Here is a 24,509-nt window from a genome sequence, read left to right on the forward strand (position 1 = left end):
CTGGTCATGCTTGTAGATGTTTTTTTTTATGGCTGTATGATTGTCAATTGATATATGACCTCCCCAAAATGGCTAGCTTAGATCAGCTATCTTATTTTTTGCCATTCAAGCTAATTTTATAGCCATTTTAGAGCCTAGCTTATGACCTTCCCAAAATGGCGGTGTGTCAGATAAGCTAGCTTAATATTGTTTGTCATTCAAGCTCTTGTTAAAACAATTTAACTATTGTTGTATGTTAATAGGGTGTCATGTATTATAATTCAACTGTTCTTATCATATTTCTTTAATTAATTCAGCGAGAATCAGCCATAAAATACTTTGGAGTGGTTGTTTGTAATGAGCCCAGCTTATGACCTTCCCAAAATGGCGGTGTATCAGGTAAGCTAGCTTAATATTGTTTGTTATTCAAGCTCTTGTTAAAACAATTTAACTATTGTTGTATGTTAATAGGGTGTCATGTATTATAATTCACATTTTCTTACCACATTTCTTTAATTAATTCAGCGAAAAAACAGCTATAAAATACTTTGAAGTGGTTGTTGTGATGAGCCCAGCTTATGACCTTCCCAAAATGGCGGTGTGTCAGCTAAGCTAGCTCATTTTAAAGCTATTAAAGTTCATTTTTTCAAGATTAGGGTGTCAAATATTAAAATCCAAATGGTCTTACTTAATTTCTTCATATACAAGAAGCTCGAAAATATCGGTATTGGACTTTTAGCCTTAAAATTGCTATGGAAAGAACAAAAAATGCTAACAAAACACTCGCTAATGTATGTTTGCGCTCCACAAAAAAAAGTTAAAGTTGCATATATGTAACATAAGATACATTTGACATCAATTAGTAGCATTTAAAACTAAATACATCACACATTGTCTATTTATCCCATCATTTCAAGTCATCTTCAGAAAGCAGCGATATGAATTAAATACAATGGTTTATCATCCACATGTATCAGTACAGTACACACGTACCTGTGTGTCAGGTCAGAGTAACACCATTATTGTCATATTTTTAAAGAAACAGGGTCAAAGTACAAAACACCAAGGGAGGGATCCTGAAGATCTCATCTTATCTCTCGTGTTTATGGAGCGAAAAGACAACATCTGGATGAACACGAGCATGGCTAGTGACAAAAGTCGGAACAAATATTTTGCTTTTACAAAGATAACGCAAATATAGTGTGACGTCATGTAAATATTTTTAAAGAGGGGTTGTTTTGTTGGTTGATTGTAAATAATGTAGTTGGTTAGTTTTACAAAGGAATAGAACCTTCACCTGCAAGCCGCATGTTTGTTGTTATTGACCAATAATTCATCTTTTTTTGTTGGGTTTAGTTTCCTTCATACCTGAGAGTATGCTAATGTTTTTTTTTTATGCTAGTACTGCTGCAGCCTGAAAAAAATCAAAGGATGGATGAGCTATATTGATATTTTACAGCACAGAAATTATATATAAACTTGTTTTACATTTCTGTTGTTTTTTTTCTTCAAAATATTTCAAAATTATTTTTTTTGTAACGTTATGATTTTATTCCACAATATTTTGATTTTTTTCCCAACCTTAATATCATAATATTGCGACTTTAGAAATTTTGTTCATTAATATTTCAACTTCATGCTTTAAAAAATTACATTTACAAAAGTACATGATTTTCTTAATAATATTATAAAATCATGACTTTTTTTTCTTGTGACTTTCTTGTAATATTGTGACCTTTTTTTGCTAATATTTCAACTTTATTCTGGTAAAATCACTTTTTTTTATTTTTGCTGTTTGCTGTATTTTATTTTTTATTTTTTTAAATCTCCTTGAGCCTATACATGGCTCCCGGGGCCACACTTTGGACACCCCTGTCCTAAATGTTACATTTTCAGGGGTTATTTGACAAGATTAAATATAAAAAAAAACATTAAATTATATGGATAATTATAATTATATTAATTATAAATATATAAATATAATATATAAAAAATAAATTATAAATAAAATGTAAAATATATGGATTTCTACAAGCAATATATTTAGTGATAAATTATATATAAATGCTACAATTATTGTAAATGATATAATTCAAAGTTATATACATTTACATTTTATATATTATATACATTAAATGTTATTTTTAACGACGTTTGAATTAAATTATATTATAATTAAATGATATAGAAATACAAAACTGTATTTAATACTTGTGACTCCATGAAAAAAAAGACATGCTGCAGCTCCCTGCGTGTTCGCCGAGACGACGCCGTCACGTCCACGCACACGCACACGCCCACCGGCAATTTGTCTGCTCCCTCCCCCGCTGTGCGTGGCTCCTCCCCGCCTTGATGAAATGCCGACGGGCCGGTCGCCTCCTTGCAGTGGAAGTCATGACAGGGGAGCTGTGAGTTTTTGGGGGACTTTTGAAGCATCCGTAGCAGCTAGAAAACTACCTTCCCGTTTCCATCCGAGACCTCCAACCATGAAGACCATCCTTGCTGCCTACTCGGGGGTGCTGAAAGGTAAGCATCCTGCAGGGGGAGCTTTGCTGCCCAAACAAATGAGTGCTCGTTCCAGTAAAAAAAAACCCTTAAACCGAACCTGATATTGGAATATTTTACTCCTATATACTTTATTCCTATATATTTTATTCCTAACACAGCTTCAATGTTCTAGTAGTGTCATGGCAGACTCTGCAAAGTAGACCCAGGACAACATACATGGTGTCCAAGTGGTGCACCTGCTGGAGATTGAGCCCGGTGAAAGATTTAGGGACCTGTGAAGATGCTAAAACCCAATTATTACATTAAGGGGTGTCCGGTACGTACCTGGGTTTAGTGGGTTCAGTTCATTTTGAGTCTAAGGGGGGGAACGCAATCCAAACATAAAAACTGCTTAGCTGTTGTGTAAACACTTTGAAAGTGTAACAGTACAAATTAGTACAATAGAATTTCGTAATGGTTTGGTGTCTACGGCTCGTTATACTGAATTATCGATATTTCCAGTACCAGCTCTTAATGGTGTAACATCGATACAATTTTGAATACCGTTTAGTAGTTCTTAATGGTTAATCATTTACATATTTTTAAGAGGAACTATTATGCTTTTCCCACTTTTCTGACCTATAAATGTTGATAGAATTTTGTATTTTTATGTTAAACGATGCCAAAGTTTCAGATAATGAGTTTTATGCATTTGGAAGTGAGCCCTGGAAAAACTTTGGGATGGCTCGGAACGCTTGGTTTTTCTTTCCAACACTGTCTTACTGTGAGAAGTCACTAGCACCATCCAGCTAGCGACGTCCTTTATATGGGCATGCCCGGGTACAAGCTGCCTTTGAGTCAGGGGTCTCCACATAGTGGCTCATAAGCTAGCAGTAGCTCATAAACACAAAGGATTTCAATTCCTATACCGTCAAAATTAAAAGGTGGGGTTCGGTAGTAGTCTGGAAGTCCTCGGGAGCTCTTGATAATGGGATCGATCACAGTGGATTGGGCGTACCCGAAAGTCGTGGGTGGATTAAATGAAAACAGATACAAGGACATTGAATAGGTGCAGATTCTGGAAGATGTAGAAAGCTTTCTGTGTGGGTTATTGTGTGTAGCTGCTCTATCGGAGCCCACAACTCGATACAAAGGGCCAAAAATTAGCATAATGGGTCCCATTTAATGGTTTTATTATTAAAAAAAATGTATTGTAAGTCACCCCATGACCTCAAATGTCTATTAGATTCGCGAGTTCGATTCCACCCATGTTCTCCCCGTGCATGCGTGGGTTTTTTACGAGTACTCCGGTTTGCTAGGTTAATTGGCGACTCCAAATTGTCCATAGGTATGAATGTGAGTGTGAATGGTTGTTTGTCTATATGTGCCCTGTGATTGGCTGGCCACCAATCCAGGGTGTACCCCGCCTCTCGCCCAAAGACAGCTGGGATAGGCTCCAGCACCCCCCGCGTTAAGCGATAGAAAATGAATGAATGTCTTAGATTCTTTCTGCTATGATGTTCTACCTGAATTTTTCCCAGTATCGGATCCAAAATAAAATTAGTAATGTAAACGGGAGCAATGATTGGTCGTTGTGCTTTCCAGGTGGTACTTCCCAGTGCCGGGTTATTTTCAGTGTATCCTGATGGGATTAAAAGTGAGCCTTCCATGGGAGATGTTCTTATTGGATTTCACTCAGCTCTTCAGATTTGACTCCAATGTCGCTGCGCTTAATGCGACATTTCGTTTATGTTTAAACGAAAATTTAAATTCTCTGTTCCCAATAATTCCCCTATACTCTTCTTCTACAATCATTCATCTTGTTGTGGATTCTTCTGTTCAAGCTTCTATCGGATCCATTTGGGTTTGTTTTTCCAGGCACCGGCTCCAGCATCCTCTCCTCCCTCCAGGACCTGCCCTTGGCCTTTTGGCCATGTGGATCCAAGATGGAGAAACATCTCCAGGTCATCTCAGTGCTGCAGTGGGTCGTCACCTTCTTAGCCTTAGGTATGTGTGTGTGTGTGTGTGAGGGGGGGTAATTCTGTGCATTTCACTTAAGCTGCAGGAAAGCAAACTGGACCTAAAGAGCTAGCATGTAGTCTCATTAGTTCTAAGTAGGTTACAACACTAAGCTACACAATAAATGCACATTCATGCAGAGCGCCTTGTGGGGTTTTTGCTTTTTAAAAGTGGCCTACTGTATTCCTTTGACGCATTATTCACGTCTAATTGAATATTATTATTATTTTTCCAGGGGCAGTCTGCACTGTGTTGTTAATCTACATGTTCTGCACTGATTGTTGGCTTATCGCCGCCCTTTACACCGCCTGGCTCATTGTTGACTGGAACACCCCCAAACAAGGTAATTGATTTTTAAAAACACGTGGTGTGATGTTGCTGATGATGGGGGTCATTTCAAAGAAGCAGATTTTAATTGAATGGTTATATCAGCAGCGAGATGTGTGGTTTTGGAAGAGGTGTGAAATTGATTAGGTGATCAAGTCACAAAGATGTTGCTGTGTTTGGTGGAATCAATGACTGTCAGTGTCTTACTGCAGCTGCATGAATGAATGGGAATATATGTTGGGAATATCAGCAGACAAACGTCCGGTCATCCATCCGTTTGCTACCTCTTTCCCTGATTAAAAGAACAGTCCGTCTTTTTTGTTTTTGGTTAATTTTTTTTAACAAAAAGAGGGAAAGGTTATACTCTCGGTCATCTCTTCAGAGCTTTTTCGGAACTTCACTTTTCAAAAATTAAGACTTTTTTACATTTTTACAGCTGCACCAAACACGATCTCTTTCGTTGTGTAGTTGTGTCATCACCTCTTTTTGCCTGTCGTACAAAAAAATAAACGTTAAATGCAGGAGCGAGTGTTCGGGTTGAAACAATGTATAAATACATCTTTGGCATCGAATGAGTTAATAAATTAAGCAGTTTTATAGTCGTGGCCGAATTAGGTTAGGCGGAAGTTGGTTCCAAGTCGATACGACCTTCTTTTTGTGAGTTATTCGCGAAAAAGATAGATATTATTAGTGAAAAAATATGCATATATTTTTTTAAAAACTTCTGCCATCTTGTTGCTATTTTTACAGCTGCACCAAACATGATCTCTTTTGTTGTGTAGTTGTGTCATCACCTCTTTTTGCCTCTTGTACAAAAAAATAAATGTTAAAAGCAGGAGCGAGTGTTTGGGTTGAAAACAATGTATAAACACGTCTTTGGCATCAAAAGAATTAATAAAACATGCAGTTTTATAGTCGTGGCCAAATTAGGGTAGGCGGAAGTTGATTCCAAGTCGATACGACCTTCTTTTCGGGAGTTATTTGCGAAAAAGATACATATTATTAGTCAAAAAATATGCATATTTAAACAAATGTTTGCCCAAGTTAATCATTCTCAAGTATAAATGGCTCAATGAACAAAAATACAAAATATAAGGCATTCAGAAGACGCATTGACAGATGTTGACGGAGTATTCCACACTGCTCACTTCGGCGAGGTTTGAGTTATCTCGCAACAGGAACAATAATCTCCCAAATAAAACACAAGTTACTGTTGGCAAGCTGAAACTTGACTCTGAACGCCCGACGTCATTTCCTGTATTATTTCCTGTATGAATTTCCAGAAACACACATGAGCATGCGACTTATTTATGTCTTAAATTTATTATTTACCCTTGTTTTGTTGACTATATTGGGTAATTTAGAAGGTCGATGGTAAATGCTTGAACTATGAAAATATGTCGCTTATAAATAGGGGAATAATGCGGGAATTCACTTATCACAGTCAGGTTTGGAACCAATAAACTGTGATAAATGAGGGATCACTGTACTTATATTCACAATTAGTATTTTAGTCCACAAAGTCCATGTTTGACAGGGATGGTGTTTGTTGGTCATTTGACCACATCACATGATGACCTTGCAGGCAGTAAAGTGTGTTACGAATGCTCTTCTTTCTGTGATTGTGCTCCCAACTCCCTTGACATCATCAAGCAGATTTGTTTTATTTAAAAATATATCATCAAGGAAACCGTATGGGTTAAAAACTATTTTCATTTTTGTCTATTGACTTGATCAGGTGGCAGGAGATCATCATGGGTGAGAAGTTGGACAGTGTGGACATACTACCGGGATTATTTTCCAATCAGGGTAAGTAACATCAGTTTGTTGTTGCTTTGAGACAACCCTCAATAAAGTAAAACAACACCATCTGTGGTTCTTAGCAATTATAATATATACTGTATTTTCGGACTATGAGTCGCACTTTTTCATAGGTTGGAAAATAAATTACCCGCAAAAAATGCGACTTACACTCCAGTGCGACTTATGTATTTTTTTTCGACCTAATGATGCATTTTTGGCCTTGTGTGACTTATACTCCGGAGTGACTTATAGTCCAGAAAATAGGGTAAATCGACTGAAAAAAAGAATCGTTACCATCCAAATACCGTATTTTCTGGAATATAAGTCACACCTTTTTTCCTGGGTTGGCTGTTCCTGCGACTTATACTCCAGAGCGACTCATAGTCCAGAAAATACAGTATATTATATGCTATATACTACTCCCCCAACATCTGGTTATGCCCAGGTATGACCTAATAGGTCAATCAACCTCTGATAAGTTTATCAGTTCTGTTGATTATGATGAAGCCTTGACGTTGGTTGTCGGTATCAGACGTTTTCTGATAGGACAAAAATGGTCTTTTTTACTGTAAGTAGCCTCTGTTTTATCTGAGAATGTTGGGTTTCTTATTCATAGAGTTTCTAGAGTCTACCCTAAAGACAGATTTAATGATTTGATTCCTGAATTAGTATTTTACGGTGTGTATTAACAACTGCAGGGATCAGGTGACTTAGGCTTTCATCAGATTACTTTTGTGTTTAGCAAAAAGTTCAATGTGTTGACAAAGGAGATGCATTTAACTCCGGTCACGCTGAACTTTGTCCGTCTCATTGATCTGTACGTTGTTGTTGCACAGCCGTGTGCGCCCCTTTACATCATACCTAAGTGTTTGTCATCACTGCTAGAAATCTGAGTACTGAGTACCAGTGGAATTGCCGTCTTTTACACGTACACCAATACAGAGTACTAAATTTTCCTACAGTATCACTTGACCAGAATATTTCTGCAGGGTAATCAATTTGTAATCACTGTCAATTGTGAAGTGGCTGTTCTTTTTTTACATGAGCTGGAGGCCAACAGGACAAAGTCCAAAGCAGCATTAAAATGAAGTCAGGAGTATGACTCTTACGAAAACGGTTACATGAAGGTCTTAGTAAGCACCCGGAGCAGAGCGCAATAATGTCTGTGCTGTGTTTGCAGCAACCAAACAATTTTATTTCTTTGGGGTCACTCTGATCGCCAAGACAACCAGGTGGAGTCATGTGATTTTAACTCTTAAGTCATCCGGTTTTCAAAAGACAACCACTTTTTTGACTGATTTTTCAAAGCACATCGAATATTGTGTTATATACGCTCAAAAATTTGGGATCATTTGCAAATTTCTTTGTTTTCCAAACAAATTTCCATGCATTTACAAACATTTGTATCCATTTCACAAACAATTACACAAAAATTAAACAAAAAATTCAATTTTTCCATAGAGGCCTACTATCAACAACTGTCAGTCCTCTGCATCAATCTCCTGGTATGGCTGCTAATCCAAGTTAATCATTTTCTAAGGCTTTATAAGGCTAATAGATGATTAGAAAAGCCATCTAAAAATCTATAAACTAAAACTAAAATCTCTTACCATGCTGTTAACTACTCCTTCATAGAGCAGCACAAACTGGGTCTAACAAGGACAGAAAAACGCTGCACAAATATCTGAGAGTGTGTAGTTTAAGACAAAGACGCCTCACAGGTCGTCACCTGGTACATATGGTATATACCTGGTGTGTATATATAGTATATACGTATATATATATATATATATATATATATATATATATATATATATATATATATATATATATATATATATATATATATATATATATATATATATATATATATATATATATATATATAACATTGAAACCTACCAAAACTAAGATTAGACTCTGTCCTTTCATCAGAAAAAAAATGTTGTTTCTACCACTAATATACTCTAGCTGAGTTTCAGGGAAATATCAGTTCCCAACTAGAAAGGAAATATGTTTTGCTTTTGTGACAGCTCAAATATCCAAACAATACCACCATAAACAACATAAAAAAAACACATTCTACTCTGGTTTCAGAATCACGGTGTAGACGTTTTACTTTTGGGTCTCACAGTCATTGTGGTGTGTTCAAGGCCCACTGAACAAAACATGAAATCTCAACACCTGACGACAAAAACATTATCAGTGAAGCATAAAGACATAAGCACGCACTAATTGTGGCCTTTTATTTTAACAGTGACACGGTTATGAAGTACATTTTACCAGTATTAGCACATTTTTATACATTGTTACCGACTTAGGAGTGAGTTGTGTTTTTCTGAGGGGTAAAACTTCCACGTAGGGAGTTAATGAGTTCAAGTCACCATGGAATCTTGAATATGATCTCATTTACTAATGCGTTTATGCAACTGTTGGTTGAGCTGCTGATGGAGCCTTGTGCACACATCGAGATGGATCGGAAGTCCGCAATACTGATCGGGGGACAGTTTTGTCGTTCAGTTTTATTGCTTTCATGTAAAATGGAAAATACGGGATCTACCGATGTCTAAAGAAGAGCTTTAAATCTAGCTATCTCGCTATTTATAGAGGATAGACTGATACTGACTTATAGTGTTTTTTTTACTAGTAGTACTACTAGACCTGTAGATCAAAAGGACAAAGATAACTTGCGGTCGTTTGGAGTACTAGACCTCTAGTAGTCTACTGTTCTGTACTGTACTAGTCTAGTAGTTACTACTGGTGAACTGATGAAACCTGATCAGAGATGCGAATCGTCTTGTGAGACAACCTGAACCGTCCATTGCGATGCATTCAATGCCCTGACACCACAATGACCTGAATGAATGGTAGCATTCACAGGCACTTTAAAACTGTGTACTTGAAAAACAGACTTGTTTTTCCATCCAACAATAGTTTTGATTTAAATAGTGCACATGTACACAACACCTTTCATAGTTTTGCTTTGGTAACCCCCCCCCCCCCCCCCTTTCCTGGAAATGTGCCCGACTAACTCTGTCTTTGTCCCATTTGTTGCACAGCTAATTAAAACCCACAACCTGCTGCCCAACCGGAACTATATCTTCGGCTACCATCCCCATGGTATTTTCTGTTTCGGGGCTTTCTGCAACTTTGGCACCGAGGCCACGGGCTTCTCCAAGAAGTTTCCAGGCATCAAACCCTCCCTGGCAACCTTGGCAGGAAACTTCCGCATGCCTGTCCTACGGGACTACTTGATGTCCGGAGGTGAGTGCATCAGAGGAGTTGGTTTTCAAAAGACAACCACTTTTTTGACTGATTTTTCAAAGCACATAGAATATTGTGTTTTGGATCACTTGCAAATTTCTTTGTTTTCCAAACAAATTTTCATGCATTTACAAACATTTGTATCCATTTCATAAACAATTAAAATGAATCAGATGATTTTCAAAGAAGGATGTACATTTTTGCATACAGGCCTACTATCAACAACTGTCAGTCCTCTGCATCAATCTCCTGCTAATCCAAGTTCATCATTTTATAAGGCTAATAGATGATTAGAAAAGCCATCTAAAAATCTAAACTACAACTAAAATCTCTTACCATGCTGTTAACTACCCCCTTCAGAGAGCAGCACAAACTGGGTCTAACAAGGACAGAAAAACGCTGCACAAATATCTGAGAGTGTGTAGTTTAAGACAAAGACGCCTCACAGGTCGTCACCTGGTACCGGCACTAAATAGTACTCGTCAAACACCAGTGTCAGTATCAACAGTGAAGCGGCGACTTCAGGATGCTGGACTTCATGGCAGGACTGCCAAGAAAAAGTCATATCTCAGACTGGACCAAAAAACCTTTGAGCGGTAGTGTATATATATGTATATAAACATTGAAACCTACCAAAAATAAGATCAGACTCCTTTCATCAGAAAAAAGGTTGTTTCTACCAGTAATATACTGTAGCTGAGTTTCAGGAAAATGTCAGTTCCCAACTAAAAAGGAAATATTTTTTGCTTTTGTGACAGCTCAAATATCCAAACTATACTACCATAAATAACATAAAAAAAGACATTCTCCTCTGGTTTCAGAATCACAGTGTAGAAGTTTTACTTTTGGGTCTCACAGTCATTGTGGTGTGTTCAAGGCCCACTGAACAAAACATGAAATCTCAACACCTGACGACACAAATTGTGGCCACAAATATATATATATATATATAAACATTGAAACCTACCAGGTTCTGGATTGTTGACTTTTGGACTTTTGGTTTTCCATTTAAAATGAGGTTAACTCCAAATTGTTCACGTGTTGTCCATCTCCTCAGGTATCTGTCCAGTGAACAAGAACTCCATCGACTACCTGCTGACGTGCAACGGTACGGGAAACGCCGTGGTCATCGTAGTGGGCGGTGCAGCCGAGTCTCTACACTGCGCACCAGGCAGGAACTCTGTCATCCTAAAGAACCGGAAAGGCTTTGTGAGAATGGCCCTACAGAAAGGGTGAGCTGAGTCCCAATCTGCTTTCGCATATAAATATTCATAATTTGATATTTACAGTGTAATTTCAGCGTGTGGGAGGAAAAGGGCTAGTGGATAGCGTAAAACATACGGTCATAAAACGGTTTATTTTTGACACGCAGCCACCCTCCCCACCCCCAGGGTTGACCTCCGATTTCAGATCAACATTTGCAATAAAATGACTTGGAAACATTCGACCCTCCCCTTCTCTCTTCAATTACCATCCGTTATTAACTTACTGAATGCATTTAAAGCTGTCAGTCAGTTCAAATATTTTATTTAGATTAATCACATTTTGACTATAGTTAATTCATAATCGAACACAATCACAGAACCTACGTATCAGTAATAAAAAGGTAAACAATTCAGAATGAGTCGATACTGTGTACAAACAATACGATTGAGCTCCATGCCACAGCACACAACGATGGTGTGTTTAAGGACCATCGAACAAAGTGCGAGATCTCAACGATTCACGAAAAACATCAGTGAAGCATAAAGACATAAACAAGTGAAATTGTTGGCTTTCCAACAGTGCCACATGTATTCTGTACATTTTACCCATATTATCATAATTATATTTACAGTATAATTTTAGTGTGTGAGAGGACAATTGCTCGTGGATGGCAAAAAACCATGAGTCGTTGATACAGCCATAAAATTGTGTATTTTTGACACATGACCCCTGCTCACATCCAGCTAGCTTGACGTTAACCTCCGATTTCAGATCAACATTTGCAATAAAATTACTTAATGAGATTAAATTCAGCTCCAGAACCCTCCCCTTCTCTTTTCAATTACCATCAGTTATTAACTTATGGAATGCATTTTATTTTTGATTAATCACTTGTTGTCTGTAGTTAATTCATAATCAAGCACAATCACAGAAACTATCAGTAATAAAAAGGGATGATAAACGATTCAGATACGGTGTACAAACAATACTCACACAATGATGGTGTATTCAAGGACCACTGAACACAATTCACAAAAAACACCAGTGAACCATAAAGACATAAACACGTGAAATTGTGAAAGTGCCAAATGTATGCGGTACATTTTACCTATATTATCATAATTAGATATTTTCTGGGGAAAAAAAGCCAATTTTCAGAGGAAAAAAAAAATCCAAGTACCTAATAAGTGAGTATTATTAAATCTTGTATGAATGTGTATTGTTCCTTGTGCGGCGTTATACTCTTACTGTGCGCTAGCTCCCCTTTCATAGGGAACAGATTTGTACTGAGAACCCAAACAACCCTGATTGTGTCAAATATCACTGAGGATTATCAATGGTTTCACCTTTTCCAAAGACGATTGCAGCTTATTAATAAAGAAAACACACGCAGTTATGCAAAAAATAAGCACATAACGGCTTGGTAAAAGTTAAAACCTCAATTGAACACAGGGTTGCCTTAATGAGGTTTGGAATGCCAGTTATATTATAAAATTAGTACCAGAGGTATGAATTTGGATGTGCTAATGGTTCTAAATATCTTAGATTAATCTTGTTAATCATTGCATAAAAAGAGAAATGTTCAGACTTAATCTGTTGGCACCGTACACCAAAGCTTTATGTGCTTTCACAACTGGCAACCAGAACATTTTTCATAACGTTTATCACGTTTTTCTTTGCAAGTAAACAGCAACTTCCATGTGGCTTTTTAATACAAACCAATGATTCTAATGTGTAATACTCTTTATAATACTCTCAGGTCTGACTTGGTTCCGGTGTATTCCTTTGGGGAGAACGATGTCTACAAGCAGGTGATCCTAAAGGAGGGGACCTACTGGAGGAATGTCCAGAGAAAGTTACAGAAGCTCTTGGGATTTGCTCCGTGCCTTTTCCACGGCTGCGGCCTCTTCTTTGGCAACTCCTGGGGTATCGTGCCTTATGGCAAACCAATCACTACCATAGGTAAGTTTTGGCGCACACAGCCTTTATGTTATTAGCATGAAAGTGGAAAATATGTAGCTTTAAAAAGTGGATTTAATTGTAGTTCTTGCACACCTAGAAGTAGGAAGGACTCAAACACAGTTGGATTTGACAAACTCTACCTGTAGATAAATAAATAAAATTAGGGCTGCACGGTGTACAAGTGGTTAGCGCGCAGGCCTCACAGCTAGGAGACCTGAGTTCAATCCCACCCCCAATCACAGTGGACTGAACATGCCCGTAGGCCGTGGGTGGATTAAATGAAAACAGATACAAGGACATTGAATAGGTGCAGATTCTGGAAGATGTAGAAAGCTTTCTGTGCGGGTTATTGTGTGTAGCTGCTCTATCGGAGCCCACAACTCAATACAAAGGGCCAAAAATTAGCATAATGGGTCCACTTTAATGGTTTTATTATTTAAAAAAAAATTATTGCAAGTCAGGCGGCACAGCGGTCGAGTGGTTAGCGTGTTGACCTCACAGCTAGGAGACCGGAGTTCAGTCCCACCCCCAATCACAGTGGAGTGGCCGTGCCCGTAGGCCGTGGGTGGATTCAATGAAAACAGATACAAGCACATTGAATAGGTGCAGATTCTGGAAGATGTAGAAAGCTTTCTGTGCGGGTTATTGTGTGTAGCTGCTCTATCGGAGCCCACAACTCAATACAAAGGGCCAAAAATTAGCATAATGGGTCCACTTTAATGATTTTATTATTTAAAGAAATTAATTGCAAGTCAGGCGGCACAGCGGTCGAGTGGTTAGCGCGCAGACATCACAGCTAGGAGACCAGGGTTCAATTCCACCCTTGGCCATCTCTGTGTGGAGTTTGCATGTTCTCCCCGTGCATGCGTGGGTTTTCTCCGGGTACTCCGGTTTCCTCCCACATTCCAAAAACATGCTAGGTTAATTAGCGACTCCAAATTGTCCAATCCAGGGTGTACCCCGTCTCTCGCCCGAAGACAGCTGGGATAAGCTCCAGCTCCCGCCGCGACCCTCGTGATGATAAGCGGTAGAAAATGAATGAATAACTAAAAATAGCGGTAGCTCACTAGCTGGGTTTACTAGCCAACAAAGGCTAATGTCTTCAACAATGTTTTTTTTTTTTGACTATTCAAATAATAGGAACAAGCCGCGGGCTTGTAGCGATGCTGGCATTTCAGGTGGCTGATAAAGTTTGGTGTGTTGAAGTGTGTTTACAAGTGAGCTGAATTATTTTAAAAATGCTTAGCTTAGGCCCAAAATATGTAACATTTTCTTAAATATGCATTTTTTTTTAACTTTGTTTACTTTCTTTGTTTAATGACTGCATATTTCCGCTTAACACAAACGTACTTCACTAATGCCTCATTTCCATGTTTTTATGACAGTTGGGGAGCCAATCACAGTGCCAAAAATAGAGGATCCATCTGACGAGATGGTGGATCTTTACCATTCCATGTACATCAAGTCCCTCCAGTGCCTTTTCGACAAGTACAAGACCCGTTTCGGCTTGAAGGAGAGCGACCACCTGTACATTGAGTGAAAAAAACCAAAAACCAAAACAAAAGCGGTAAACATGGAGAGCTGTGGTAGTAGCTTTTGGTCCCCCATCCATCCACCCACCACCCCGCCCCCTTTCAAGACCTCTCCACATCCCAATCCAATCTGGGTGCCTGGTTTGGATTATCTTTGGACTCTAAACTCCACACATGAGCACATTTGCTGAAGAAACCTTTGCTCTCTGTGTTGTCTCCCACGCAAATAGGAATAGATTCTACTCTCAGGGGGGGGGGGATTGGCAGGCTGGAAGGAATGGCATTGGACGCTGACCACGTGCCTTTTGTGTCTATTTCCATGTTCTTAACAAAAGCACACAGTTCAGGTGTGACTTGCAGGTGCAGGAAGTGGGAGGTAAGTTTGACTTTAAAGCAAGTGCCAATGTTTTGTGTAAATGTGTGCAATCGTGTAATTCTCACAAAAGCTCTTTGAGATTCTATTTCGGAATGAAAGCACAACCAATGCATGTTGACTTTACCACCATAACAGTCGGACGCACAAGCCCAAAGATGAATAAAGCCAAAGACGTGCATTGGGGAAAATAAGTATTTGACCCCCTTACAAAGATATGAACAGCCCATCATTTACATGTTAGCTTTATTTCAATGGAGGAGGAAGTATATAAAAAATTACATTGAAGGTCACAAATGAATTGAGTGAAATTATTATTTTTTATTTATTATACTTTTATTTAGTATTTGAGAAACCGTTGTTGGCAAGCACAGAGCTCTCGTAGTTGGTCACCAGCGTCTCACACATCTTAGTAGAGATGTTTGTTTGCCTCACATTCACCGTTTGACTCCCTCCAAACACATCCGTTCCGCTTGATGACTGTGCTCCCAACTCCCTTGGCATCATTAACCAGTTCCTGCTATGCAGTTCTAGGCCGGTACTTCACCTTTCTCACAATCATCCTTACCCTACTCGGTGAAATCTTGCATCTCGGGTCTCCAGAATGAGAGTAATATAATTTTTTCCATGTATGAATTATCGCAACAATCTGGCATCTTGTTGTTAATTCTAGTAAAATACTGGTCCACACGTTCTTGGACAGTTATTTGGTCTCTCCCACGGTGATAAAGAGGTTTTAATGGAATAAGACTGTTCCTGTGACAGGTGTCGTTTACTTTCTTAAAGGGACAGGACTAATTAGTGTGTTTCACAGACACTTCAACACTGTGTGGGTCAGAATGTTTGCTAACCGCTAACGCGTCAAATGCATATTTCATTCAATTCATTTAATTTATAACCTTTAATGTAATGTTTTTTTTCTGGATTGTTTAAAATCTGGCGGCACGGCATGGCGGTCGAGTGGTTAGCGCGCAGACCTCACAGCTAGGAGACCAGGGTTCAATACCACCCTCGGCCATCTCTGTGGGGAGTTTGCATGTTCTCCCCGTACATGCCAAAAACATGCTAGGTTAATTGGCGACTCCAAATTGTCCATAGGAATGAATGTGAGTGTGAATGGTTGTTTGTCTTTATGTGCCCTGTGATTGGCTGGCGACCAGTCTCTCGCCCGAAGACAGCTGGGATAGGCTCCAGCACCACCCGCGACCCTTGTGAGGAAAAGCGGTAGAAAATGAATGAATGAATGAATGAATGTTTAAAATCTGTTTCTCTCTTACAATAAAAATAAGCCTACTATAAAAATGGACTGTTCATATTATTGTACTGGGTAAAATTGCAGTCAAATACTTCTTTTTACTACGTTATGCATGTATGTTCCACTGTAAGGAAATGTGGGTTCAGTGATGAAAGTGCAATACTTGTCTGCATATGATTTTTAATGCCATAAAGTATTAATTGTATTCTGCATATAAGGCAAGGAACCTGTTCCATTGCTTGTCTTGTAATATTTCTGATGCACTTGGTCTTTTTTCAGTTAACTTCTGGGTTTGTTTTTTTTTTTTATCACAAGAAACAAATGAGACAAGCCAATTGGTCCAAGTGTGTTTTGTCTATGCAGTAAAAAAAAAGTACAGCCTCATACCCTCAAGTTTTTTTTTTTTGACGTCGAGAGGATATTATTATTGGATACACGTGTTGGTGTTTGATGATGATTTAAGGTTTAAGGGTTGTTCATTTTGTGAACATGCTGCGGGTGATAATCGCAAAAAAAGATTGTATTTCTTAAAGCCTTATTTGTATTCTATTGTCACTGATATATTCTAAATATAAATATAATTCATAATGTCATGGCTTGCATCCATGGCTTGTCCGTTCTGATTATTTGGAGATGAATATCCTTTGGTTTCTTCACAATTGTCAATATGGAAAAGCCGTGTAATTCATGTAATTCAAGAAATGCACGCAAAATGCAAGACCTGTTTGTATGATGTAAAAGACATTTAAATTAAACTTTTGTATATTTTCAGAAGGAAATTTGTATGTCATGAGTGAGTGAGTGTCATGTGAGTGTCAAAGTATAAAAATTAAAAAAAAAGAATGCTGGTTGGTACAGACCATATTGCAAGGAAAACTAATAAATGAACCAGCTCAGATTTAATAAAAAGCTTATAAAATATACTTTTCCGGCCCTTTTCCTATACTCTGTGGAGGCCGACAATAGCAATGAAAGCCAACAACAGCAGTTGGCGCCCTTTAGAGGACAGACAATGTTTTACAATTACTTTAAAAAGGCATTGTGAAATTTATTTTTATTTATTTTCTTATTTTATTTTTATTTATTTAACAGTTTCATCTTCAAGAGTGAAATCAGTTAGCACTTATGAATTTATTAGTTTATATATTTACTATATAGGAATGCACAATTTGCTTATGGGGATCAATACAAATATTATTTGGCTCCATTATAAATAAATTAGCTAAATATTGGGGATTCTGTTAATCATGACAATAGTCTCATCTGCACAGGTACAACTCTATTCAACACAGCGATTTTCATATGATTAAAAAAAAATTAAAATGCCCCCACCTGAGCACTCCTTTGGTTGCAGTTGTTTTTGGAAAAAAAAATATAAAAAATATATAAAACAAATATACAACAGTAATTTTTAAAATAAAAAAAACAACTGTTAGTCATGCTGTTCGAGCACTACTTCCTTGTATTGTGCTGCTTTGACAGATTTAAACATAAGACGGCCCACTCAAGATGAATGACAGAAAACAACACCAATAACGTCGCTGCCTTTGAGTTCTCAGCACCGCCTTTTTTGTGATTGATTTAGGTTTCATCCAATCAGATTGTAGGCGTCTCACAGTAAACCGGAGTCAAGTGTAGCGAAAGAGCCTTTACTTTGTTTACGTGCCGTTAGCTGACAGCTGTTGTCGCTCTTTATTGCTAACTCAGCATTGTGTGACGTTTTCTTGCACACCGGAAATCAGAAAGCCACGTATCTGTGCCTGTCGATGATGGGATGTTTAGTTGATTGAGGTGCAGCCCGCTATAGATGCCGACGGGAGGATGAGCTCCATCAGCGGTCGGGTTCTTGCCGTCCCTGCCAACTCTGGAGCTTCATCATCCCGAGCTTTGCACGTCGAGCTCACGTCCCAGCAGGTGAGCACGAAACACGTGAACGCAACATGACATAGGAAAACATGAAACGGAACAGAATATCACCTGTGTGTTTGTTGCAGCAGTTTGTAGTGTCACTTCCGCCCAAGCGGGCCTGTCAGACGAGCTAGCAGCTAGCATGCTAGCTGGCTACACCGTACACTTTATCAACAAATCAATTGACCTTAATAGTAAATATTCGACACGTCTTCCTTTTCTAAACGTGTCTATTGTCATCGTTCCTAGTCTTAGAAGCACATTTCATACATCTTGTAAACTTTGTATTCCCATGTGACATGTCAACTGAAGGAAAAGGTGGCATATGTCACGACTAGGTAATAGTTTGCCTATTAGTTTGTCATTGTAGTGGAATAACACAACGACACTATTGTTGACGTTCGTATGACGTTGTGCTAACCTGTCATAATTTACCACATTTGTTTGAAATTAGCTGACCGTTCATTTTCCATTCATTTACACCGAAAACGACTGTTATGAAGCATCAGCATTTGGCTCCACTCAGGCAGGAAACGGCTAGTGTTTGGTACCGTTTGCATGTTTTCCGGTTTAAAAAAAGGGAAATTAGGTCCAAAAACAATGCCTTTTTTTACTGCAAGTTGAACAGAAAAGTAAAAATATATGATATAAAACTCAACAAATACAGCTAATCATCACAACAAAACCAGCAGCAATACAGAACACATAGAATGGTACTTTAAGTGCATACACCTGCATGATTTCAGCAGAAATCGATAATAATAATTTATAATAATTGTAATACACACTGTAGAAGAGAGGAGTAACATTGTGTGAAAAAAACAAAACAAAAATGTTTGGAACTACAAATGAAATTTCTTCTGTCGCTTCTTTTTGTTTTTTTAAATGTCCCTCATGCTTTGTCTTCTTATTCCCAGGTGCGTATGAGGTGTGTTGCATCTACTGTATGGAACAGACAGTTAATGTGTTTATGAGCCCCAAAAAATAGTATTGATATCCTGCGGTGGAAATAACATAATTTGTATAATATCATAATTGATGCACATTTGTGTTGTTTGTGTTGTTTAGTTCGCATAATTGGTCACAATTCATTAGCACGTTATTGTAATAGACGCTGTATAAGAGAGGAGCGTGAGTGTGTGAGACCAAAAATGAAAAACAAAACATAAATGTTTGGAACTACAAATGAAATTTATTCTGTCACTTTTTAAAAAAAATGTCTCTCATGCTGCATCTTCTTATTCCCATGTGCGTTGCATCTACTGTATGGAGCTGTAAGGACAAGCTACATTAACAGATAGTTAACAATGTGTTTATGAGACAAAAAAAAAAACAAAATAGTATTGATATCCTGCGGTGGAAATAGCATAATTTGTATGATAACATAATTGAGGCACATTTGTGTTGTTTAGTTCGCATAATTGGTCACAATATATTAGCACGTCGTTACGCGACCAAAAACAAAACAAAACAAAATGTTCAGAATGAAATTTCTTCTGTCGCTTCTTTTTTTTTTTTAAAGTCCCTCATGCTTCGTCTTCTTATTCCCAGGTATTGTATGGAGCTGTAAGGACAAGCTACATTAACAGACAGTTAACAATGTGTTTATGAGACAAAAAAAACCCAAACAGTATTGATATCCTGCGGTGAAAATAACATAATTTTCGCCACATTTGATGTTTATGACCGCCTGGCAGTCATCGTCAAATTCCCACAATAAGACTTTATCGAACTGTCCTGCTGAACTTTGCATCATGCCACGCACGGCACCACATGATGCATTTTATTGCCAACTTTATTGTGTCACCTACTTAGCAATTCTATTGGCTTTGCAACTGCAGTCAATTTGGAACAGTCCCCACTGACACATATTATGAATTGTTTATGGTTCATTTCCATGAAATAGACATATTTCTGATTTTAAAGACTACATAACCAAGACGTGGTCTTATCTGTTTCGGAGTCAGATGTCCCACAAGTGGTTTGAATTTAAACGATCCTGGTTTGCATGGTTTAAATTTCTTGGATTGGGATGTACCATTGTTGTTAATCAGCCATTCAACTTGAATACGGCTCAGGTGGAAGAGTGGTTTTCTCCCAACCTGAAGGTTGCTGGTTCGGGTCTCGGTTGTCCCCTGATCATGTTAGAACCCCCAGTTGCCCGGACTAGCCTAAAGCTCGGAAAGCGCTATTAAGTTCATTTCCCACATGCCTTTGCTAGCTAGCATAATGCCTTGGAGATAAAAGTACTGTCGCGTCAACTCAAACGTTAATTTGAATTAAGTGCTGTCAAGAAATAAAAATCCTTAGCATTTGCCGTGACTTGGATTTCATGTCACATGCTTTTCTGTAGAACTGATTTATGATCAAATGATCATTTGATCAAGTCTTTCCCTAACATTCCACATAAAATAACCAACAAAAGTATACGATTTGTGCTGATATCGACTTGGTATCCGCATCCGTACCTGTAGATTTCTTTGATGCTTGGCTTGCATGATGTAAAATCATCTACGACAAAGTCACGACTGTTTTTGTCTGCCTGGTTTTCACGTTCATTCATGTGTGCTAAGGGTTTTGAAGGAGAGGTTGAAAGTCCCTTTGTGGAACAATCAGCGTTCTTGTGTCTGAGGCTTTTAATCGTATAGGCAATCCCATGACTTCCATTTAATCCCAGTATGGCTACAGGCATGCAACTGGGGGGGGGGGGGGGGGGGGGGGGGCTGCTGGTCTGGTCTGGGAGGGGGGCGGGGCGGGGGTGCCCCATTGTAACACAGTTTGCCCAAAGCGGTGACATGCTACATTTTTGTGAGTCTAAATCCAATCACGTGGAAGTATTTGGACATCGGTTTAACAGTGTTATTATTATGTGTAAGAATAGCTTTAAATCAGGGATGTCCGATACTGATAATTATCGGCCCGACATCAGCATAAAAATGCGATATCGGTATTTGTTTTTTTTTTCCCAATCACGAAAAACGATCATTCCACTACTGGATATACTGTATCTCATATTACACATATTGGTATCGATATTGGTATCGGAAAATAGAGAGTTGGACTATATCGGTTTTTCGTCAATAAACCTTGCCTCAGTGAATTTGATAAGAGTTCGACAGGGATCATTTCAATGAAGCATCACACATGACAGGAAGTGGGAGAACTTGGAGGAGTGTAGCGTGCAGAAGGTTCCATATATTTATAGAACCCGCGTACACGTATGCTCACATATACAGTAGTTTGGTTCCTAGTGGGAAAATTGTAAATATTGGCAAAAAAATAAATGTAAAAAAACCCCCACTGACATTACATATATAATAATTTTAAAAATGACTTAAAATATTAATTTAGATGTGTTTTGATTTGTATTAGTTTTTCATATTTTTATTACATTTTTTAAATATGAAAAATAATTTTATTACTGGGCGGCATGGCGGTCTAGTGGTTAGCGCGCAGATCTCACAGCTAGGAGACCAGAGTTCAATCCCACACTCGGCCATCTCTGTGTGGAATTTGCATGTTCTCTCTGTGCATGCGTAGGATTTTCTCCGGGTACTCCGGTTTCCTCCCACATTCCAAAAAAACATGCTAGGTTAATTGGCGACTCCAAATTGTCCATAGGTATGAATGTGAGTGTGAATGGTTGTTTGTCTATATGTGCCCTGTGATTGGCTGGCCACCAGTCCAGGGTGTACCCCACCTCCTAAGGATAAGTGGTAGAAAATGAATGAATGAATGAATGAATATTGGCAAGAAATAAATGTAAAAAAACCACACACATTACATATATAATAATTAAAAAAAATACTTAAAATATTAATTTAGATGTATTTTGATTTCTATTAGTTTACATATTTTTATTACATTTTTTAAATATGAAAAATAATTTTATTACTGGGCTGCACGGCGATCGAGTCGAGTCCAAAAACATGCTAGGTTAATTGGCGACTCCAAATAGGTAGAAAATGAACGAATGAATAAACTATTACTTCGATGTTTAGATATTTGAGCTGTCACAATATTACAAAATATTTTTGTCAGTGTTTTTTTTTTTTTTTAGTTGGGAACTGATATTTTCCTGAAACTTACCTCCGGTATGATCTACCCCTGATTACTAAAGAACATAAAAGATGTCATCTAAAATGTCTGTTAGTGAAACGATTTGTCTATGGAAAAATGGCTGGTATTTAACGTGTTAATTGTAAAAATCCGTGATGCTTCCGTGCTTAAATCTCTCATGTGATTACCCGTGCTTTATAGTTCTCACCATGAATATGTCATGCGTTAATTGTTTGAACTGTGTCCTCTCTGTTTTATGTGTCCGAGGACACAATCAGGCCACTGTGTCGTTAATTTGGTACAACAACTGCTTTATGTTTGCTACTCTTTGCACACTTTCTCTTTTTTTTTCTGTTCAACAGAGACGATTGCGTCATCTCCGGAGCATTGCTGCAAGAAACATTGTCAATAAGAATGGTTCCCCCCTGCTGGACACATACTTCACTCTGCACCTCTGCATAGGAGAGCGGATATCTAGTGGTTGGTGTCACTATTTGCATTTTTTTATTATATGCTATCAATCTAATTTAATCCATCTTTTTTATGTCTTTTTAGATTTTTACAAGAGTGAAGTCATACGTGACTCACTGGTAAGTATTTTTTTTGTCTTTTTCCAGTCTTTTGTACAATTTATACAAAGAAAGTCAAATGGGTTTCACCAACAATAAAATATCAAATGTGATGTAACGACTTAGTATGTCAGTCTCGCTTACGCTAAAGACCCCAACTGTTACTTCTCGACTCCTCAGCCATATTATCCACTTCCACACTACTGTGGACACCCTCTGCACCCATGCAAGGCCGAGGCAGCTCCACATATTGTGGTCAGCCCAGTTTCCGGTGAGGCATGCGCTGACCTAAGCTGGTTTCAGGCATGCTCTGCAGTGCCACCATGAGGCGAGACGGTGCACGGCACCACAGGAAGTCGGGACTTTTGTCAGTTTTATGGATATTATGTATAATTTTATTATATAGTTATATAGCTCTTGATGTAATTTCATGTGTAATGAGCACTACGTGATGCCACAGGATGCACAATATAAGACAACCACTGGTTTTCATGCCGTTTCCTGGTTTGCGTTTGATTAGCCATGGCTGCTATTCAGGTGGAGCTGAGTCCAGACTCACTCGACAGGAGGCGAGGAAAACAAATGCATGCTCATGGCAATCCACTGAAAATTATCAAGTTGACTTTAATATGTTGCGTGATGAATAAAGTTGATTTCATTCATTCATTCATTTTCTACCGCTTTTCCTCACGAGGGTTGCGGGGGGTGCTGGAGCCTATCCCAGCTGTCTTTGGGCGAGAGGCGGGGTAGACCTTGGACTGGTGGCCAGCCAATCACAGGGCACATATAGACAAACAACCATTCACACTCACATTCATACCTATGGACAATTTAGAGTCGCTAATTAACCTAGCATGTTTTTGGAACGTGGGAGGAAACCGGAGTACCCGGAGAAAACCCACGCATGCACGGGGAGAACATGCAAACTCCACACAGAGTTTTCCGAGGGTGGAATTGAACCCTGGTCTCCTAGCTGTGAGGTCTGCACGCTAACCACTCGACCGCCGTGCCGCCACATTTTATACAAAGAAAGTCAAATGGGTTTCACAAACAATAAAATATCAAACCTGAAAATTATCAAGTTGACTTTAATATGTTGTGTGATGAATAAAGTTGATTTTATTCATTCATTCATTTTCTACCGCTTTTCCTCACGAGGGTCGCGGGGGTGCTGGAGCCTATCCCAGCAGTCTTGTACACCCTGGACTGGTGGCCAGCCAATCACAGGGCACATATAGACAAACAACCATTCACACTCACATTCATACCTATGGACAATTTGGAGTCGCTAATTAACCTAGAATGTTTTTGAATGTGAGAGGAAACCGGAATACCCGGAGAAAAACATGCAAACTCGACGCAGAGATAGCCGAGGGTGGGATTGAACCCTGATCTCCTAGCTGTGAGGTCTGCGCGCTAACCACTTGTCCACCGTGCAGCCTGAGTTGATTTCACATCAAATTATGATGAGTGATGCGTTACTAATGCTTTTTATGTATTTGTGTGTTTTCAAAGAATCCTACCTGGCGGAGTCTGGACTTTGGTATGTTGCCGGACCTTTTGGATACCTCGGTGTCTTGCTTCGTGGTGAGAATTTGGGGAGGACAAGAAGAACAGTACCAGCTCCTGATAGAATGGAAAGTCAACTTGGACGGCGTCAGATACGCGGGACAGCAGGTCAAGAAAAAGTTTACATTCTCATCGGGATTTCCTCAAAGATGAGTCGGTATTTCTTTCCTGATCCTGAACTGCTTTGCATTTCCAAC

At 38.6% G+C, this 24,509-nt stretch overlaps 2 protein-coding genes across 2 annotated transcripts in view; both read left to right on the forward strand.

Annotated features, from left to right (window-relative positions):
* Positions 1 to 334: 334 nt before the first annotated feature.
* Positions 335 to 14,685, forward strand: dgat2 (diacylglycerol O-acyltransferase 2). Its single transcript, XM_058087828.1, has 9 exons — positions 335 to 378; positions 2,213 to 2,505; positions 4,345 to 4,473; positions 4,721 to 4,828; positions 6,551 to 6,621; positions 9,675 to 9,879; positions 10,937 to 11,111; positions 12,845 to 13,047; positions 14,433 to 14,685. Exons 1-9 carry the CDS (start codon positions 350 to 352, stop codon positions 14,585 to 14,587), a joined length of 1,368 nt encoding a protein of 455 aa, XP_057943811.1. The 5' UTR covers positions 335 to 349; the 3' UTR covers positions 14,588 to 14,685.
* Positions 14,686 to 17,835: 3,150 nt separating this feature from the next.
* uvrag (UV radiation resistance associated gene) overlaps positions 17,836 to 24,509 on the forward strand; it is a 66,753-nt gene continuing 60,079 nt past the window's right edge. Inside the window, exons 1-4 of the mRNA XM_058086811.1 lie at positions 17,836 to 18,121; positions 22,537 to 22,654; positions 22,730 to 22,764; positions 24,259 to 24,420. Coding sequence (XP_057942794.1) covers positions 18,029 to 18,121; positions 22,537 to 22,654; positions 22,730 to 22,764; positions 24,259 to 24,420 — 408 coding nt within the window. The 5' untranslated portion in view covers positions 17,836 to 18,028. The remainder of the gene's footprint in view (positions 18,122 to 22,536; positions 22,655 to 22,729; positions 22,765 to 24,258; positions 24,421 to 24,509) is intronic.

Source organism: Doryrhamphus excisus, chromosome 11, assembly GCF_030265055.1.
Source record: "Doryrhamphus excisus isolate RoL2022-K1 chromosome 11, RoL_Dexc_1.0, whole genome shotgun sequence".
In the NCBI taxonomy this organism is placed as follows: domain Eukaryota; kingdom Metazoa; phylum Chordata; class Actinopteri; order Syngnathiformes; family Syngnathidae; genus Doryrhamphus; species Doryrhamphus excisus.